Source organism: Aplysia californica, unplaced genomic scaffold, assembly GCF_000002075.1.
Source record: "Aplysia californica isolate F4 #8 unplaced genomic scaffold, AplCal3.0 scaffold00001, whole genome shotgun sequence".
Classification (NCBI taxonomy): Eukaryota; Metazoa; Mollusca; class Gastropoda; order Aplysiida; family Aplysiidae; genus Aplysia; species Aplysia californica.
The window spans coordinates 2445172-2449907 of NW_004797271.1; the positions used below are offsets into that span (position 1 = coordinate 2445172).

Below are 4736 nucleotides of genomic sequence, written 5' to 3' on the forward strand. Positions count from 1 at the left end.
AACAGACAGACAGACAGACAGACAGACAGACAGATAGACAGACAGACAGACAGACGGATAGATGGATGGATGGATGGATGGATGGATGGATGGATGGATGGATGAATGGATGGATGGATGGATGGATGGATGGATGGATGGATGGATGGATGGATGGATGGAGAGAATAACATATTGTGTATATCACGCCCCCATCATACCTGTTCACCAATCAGCAGCACAGCCTTGCCCTGTTTGGCAATGGACTTGATGAGGAAATCTGTTCTGACATTGTCCACATTGGGCACGAGGATGGATGTGTACTCAGGCGTGGAGTCGGGTGGGTACTCATACTCGGGAACCTGGAGATCGACAGAAACATATTTAACGCCTCCATCGAAACTAGCCAAACCTGACCTGACCTGACCATCAATGATTTATTTATAGAGGCACCAGCCATCCACTAGCCAAACCTCTAGGAGGTAAAAATTACATCATGCGAAAACAGATGCTTCCGTAAGACTGTAAACAAGACAAGAACAGATAGGGTTTTAACTCAGCCTTCAGAGAAATGGTGCAACACCACAATAGAAAATTTTAAAAAAATAAAATGGCTTGGGCATCTAACTCTCATGCCTATCAGACAAATTACATTAAAAGCCTACAACACAAGAAAACACGACTACAGAGACAGATGAAAACGGAGGAAAATGTGGATTGAGGGAGATAAGGACACTTTAGATTCTCGCAATTTCTGCCCTCGAAAAACCCACCAGTCCCTACCGCTCCATGACACCTTCTCATACAAGTGGCAGATAAAGTAAAGCAAATTATCGAAAGTGATACTTGTGGAAGAGAGAAAGACGAAGGCTGCTTCGACCCTGCCTGTAAGGTGCAATACTGGATATAAGATCCCAACAGATGAATAGAATTGCTCAACGAGATGAACGTGCCAACGCAGTGCACAAGTACCTACATTGGTCATGGTGAGTATCAGTGCAGAAAAAGTAGGGCCTACTCACCTTTTCAGAGGTGCCCACTAATTTTTTCTTAACCAAGATAAATGACGTATCATTTTTGTTACAGTACGGAGGGTGAAAATAATTGTAAATGTTTTGTGCGCCCATTAACATTACAAGGATCGTTTAGGTGGCAGTTTGCTTCAACCTTACACGTCAGGGCCAACCCAGTCTGCTTGGAATATATCATATTACTCTATAAAATGAGAAAGACTGTGTGTGGGTGTTTGACTGTATGTGCGTGTTTGTGTTTGTTTATACATGTGTGTGTGTGTTTGTGCATTTGTCTGCATGTGGATGAGTGAGTGGGAAACTGCGTATGTGGAGGTGGGGGTGGAGTGGGTGTATGTGTGTTTGTGCATGTGTGTGTGTGTGTGTGTGTGTGTGTGTGTGTGTGTGTGTGTGTGTGTGTGTGTGACTGCTTGGGAGCATTATATCAAACAGGACTCAGGTTTGTCTTACCCTCTCCTGCCAATGTTGCCAGTCGCCTTTCTCTCCCACCACGAACTCGTAGATGGTGTCCTCTCCCTCCAGGCTAGGAAGTGGGAGGTCACAGTTGGATTGAAGCCAATCTTGCATCTGAAAGAAAGATGTTCGAGTATTATTATGGAGAAATTCGAGAACTCAACGGTGCGAAGGTGCCATTCAACAAATGTCTAATTCATTTTTGTTTTGAATTTTCATAAAATCTTTGTCTCTTTCTCTCGCCCACGTTCATATTGCTAACCTCCCTCTTTTCTTCACTCTTCTCCTAAAAACTACTTCATCCATTTACTCAATCCCTACCTCCGGGGGGCTCTCTAAGGTTAAGGTGTTCACCTCTCATTCAAAGGTCCCGAGTTCGAATCCGGGTAGCAACGAGAAAAATCCTCTCTAAAAGTGTCTCCTTTCACCTCCTTTCCTGCTTTCTAGTAATGCTCTGTCATCTGTTTTCGTCTCCAGTTCCTTCCCCCACCCCCTCAACTTCTTTGCCCCCCTCCTCTGGGCTCCTGACTCTTTCTGCAGCCTTTCTACTGCTTCTCCTTGGCTCCTTCTTACTGCTGTCTTAAGTTTAATTTGCAGGTGCGCTCATCTGACCTTATCCAGTTGCGAGCGCCGTAAAACACTTACTAAATAAATAATTTAAAAATCTCTACCTCCTTCACATATTTTAATCTCTCATTCACATCTGCCTCGCTAATTCCCTCCTGTAACCCAATCCATCCGGTGTTACGTCCATCTCCTTCCCTCCCTTTCATCCCTCATTCCCTTCCTACCACCTTCCTTCTCTCATCCATCTCCCCAACTCTCCACCTCCTTTCCTTCTCCTCTTCCTTCCTCACTCTCTCCCTCATTTCCTGTCCTCCATCCCTCACCCTTCTCCTCCTCCCTCCCTCCCTTACCTTCTTTCTGTCATCCAGCTCGAGCAAAGCGCCCAATGAGAACATCAGTGCAAACACGATGAGCCTCCTCAGATGGTCATTGCTGATGTCCTTGTGGTCATCACTGTTGGGAATGAGACCCTCCAGCAGGTCAATGGCTTGGCGAATGTAGTTGCACTCGAGGACCTGGAGAAAATGGCGTTAAGTCCAGTTTGGAGTAATAACAGTGAGGCACAGCAATGAGAAAAGTGTACTCTTTGTTTCGCCAAGACCGTCTTTATCACGGTGGGTGTGTTTCTGTCTCTGTCTGTCTGTCTGTCTGTCTGTCTAGCTGTCTGCCTGTCTGTCTGTCTGTTTATCTGTCTATCTGTCTGACTTGACTGACTTTCTACCTTACATTATACCCTCTCTCTCTCTCTCTCTCTCTCTCTCTCTCTCTCTCTCTCTCTCTCTCTCTTTCCCTCCATGTCTGCCCGTTTGTTTCTTCCCTTTGTCTCTCTTTACCTCTTTCCCTTTCTATTTTCTCACGTATGTATATATAATAATAATATGATTAAAATACATTACACGCATTGTGAAGAAAATGTGTGGCAATAGATTTGAGTGGGGAAAAATTGAGAAATTCGAGGTTCTCGTGGAGTTCTACTCGTTAAAGAGGTCGCCACAGCTTCACATCCGTGGTCGTATTTCATAACTACTAACGCTACCATCACTGCCGCAACTGCAACTTTTAGTATCATCATAATTATTATTGCTATTGATGCTTTGTTGCTGCTGCTTCTGCTGCTGCTACTATTACCACTACTCTTTCCCCATCCTTGGGCGCACCTTTAGTCCTGCCCATATCATGCTGGACTACGGGACTAACTGCGCTGGTTCGAATCCCAAACTCCCAAACAAAGCGTTCTGGATTTGGGTTTGGTGGGAGGGGGGTGATTTTAAGGCTCTCCACCCACCTGGCTCGGGCTTACCGAAGACAAGTTTTATATCCAAATGTCGAATACTGTCGAATAGTCTTATGAAAGCGGCGTTTTTTTAAGGACGCATTTGTTTCGATTTACCATTTTGAGTGCCAAAAAATTGGAAAATGAAACACATTGTTGTTATTTCTAAAGGGGTGAGTCTATCATAATAATATGATGAAACGTCAGCAGAATGTGGGTTACACCTAAACAATTTCAGATTTTCCCCAATCTTCCTCTTTTTCCCACACTTGGACATTTAACTGACCTCCATCTTGGGCTCCAGTGACTGCTTCATGAACTGATACAGTTTAGGGAAAACGCCCTCGAAGGCGGTGTAGATGGCATCTTGCTGTTGTGGAGGCCGCTTCAACAGCCAACCTGGAGGGGAAATAAAAAGTTGTTAGGCATGCAGACATTATTTCATTGTAAGGTTTTTAGGTCCCTGTCGACACAATTTAGATCATAAATTAAATATAAGAGGAATTGTGCTTCAACTTTCATATGTATGTCAGTTATAATGACTACAGAAATAGCGTCAACATCAGAAGTATTGCTTATGAAAAAAGAAGAAGAAAACAGCAACACTTGCCATATCATTTTCATCAAAATTCACGTCAACAACAAGAAAAAAAACCAGCGTCGACAAAATTGATCAACTGGGATATGTTAATGATTACTAATTTTATTTGTTGCTTACAGACAAGTGTTGGGGTGAGTTTATTATTGTTTGTTTGTTTATTTGGGTTTGTTTTTTGTTTTTTACCACAAGCAGTTTTCAGTGATCACCTTTGAGGATTGGGTCCCAGTCGAGGATGGAGCTGGACATGAAGACCATGCCGTTCCTAGAGACAGTGGCCGGCGAGGCGTTGTCAATGTTGTGCACCTCGAAGATGATCTTGCAGTTGGGGGCCATGGGAATCCGGTCACCGTTGGCCAAGGTCAAGGTCTTGTTGTCGTCCAGCACTGAGTTGAGGTTCTCGATCCAAATGGCGTCCACCGGACCGTCCAACACAAGCCACACGTGCTCACCCTGGGGAGTGGGATGTGGTCGACCGTTAGGAGTGAAGGAGTGAGGTGAGTAGTAGAGGTTTTACGGCGCTCGCAACTGCATACGGTCATATGAGCGTTAGAAGATTAGAAGTGTTACAAGAGAGTAACAGACATAAAAAAGAAGAAGGGGAGATAAGGACGATAGATGTCTCATAGGAAAGAAGAAGCAAACCACACCAGAATACCCGCCAACCACGTGGGGGGAGGGGAGGGGGGAGGAGTGAGAGTTGGTCGGAGAATACGTGTATGCATGGAATGTTTTTGTCTCTTACTCTTTCTCTGTGTCTCTGTTTTGCGTAATCTCTCTTTTTCGCTCTGCCTGCCTGTCTGTCTGTCTGTCTGTCTGTCTGTCTGTCTGTCTA

The 4736-nt window shown here is 44.6% G+C and overlaps 1 protein-coding gene across 1 annotated transcript in view; it reads right to left on the bottom strand.

Annotated features, from left to right (window-relative positions):
- LOC101861328 (dynein heavy chain 5, axonemal) overlaps window positions 1–4736 on the bottom strand; it is a gene marked incomplete in the record, with an annotated part of 153119 nt that overhangs the window by 41130 nt on the left and 107253 nt on the right. Inside the window, 5 exon segments of the mRNA XM_013081818.1 lie at window positions 201–341; window positions 1461–1577; window positions 2381–2545; window positions 3590–3702; window positions 4111–4354. Of these exon segments, the coding sequence (XP_012937272.1) occupies window positions 201–341; window positions 1461–1577; window positions 2381–2545; window positions 3590–3702; window positions 4111–4354 (780 nt within the window).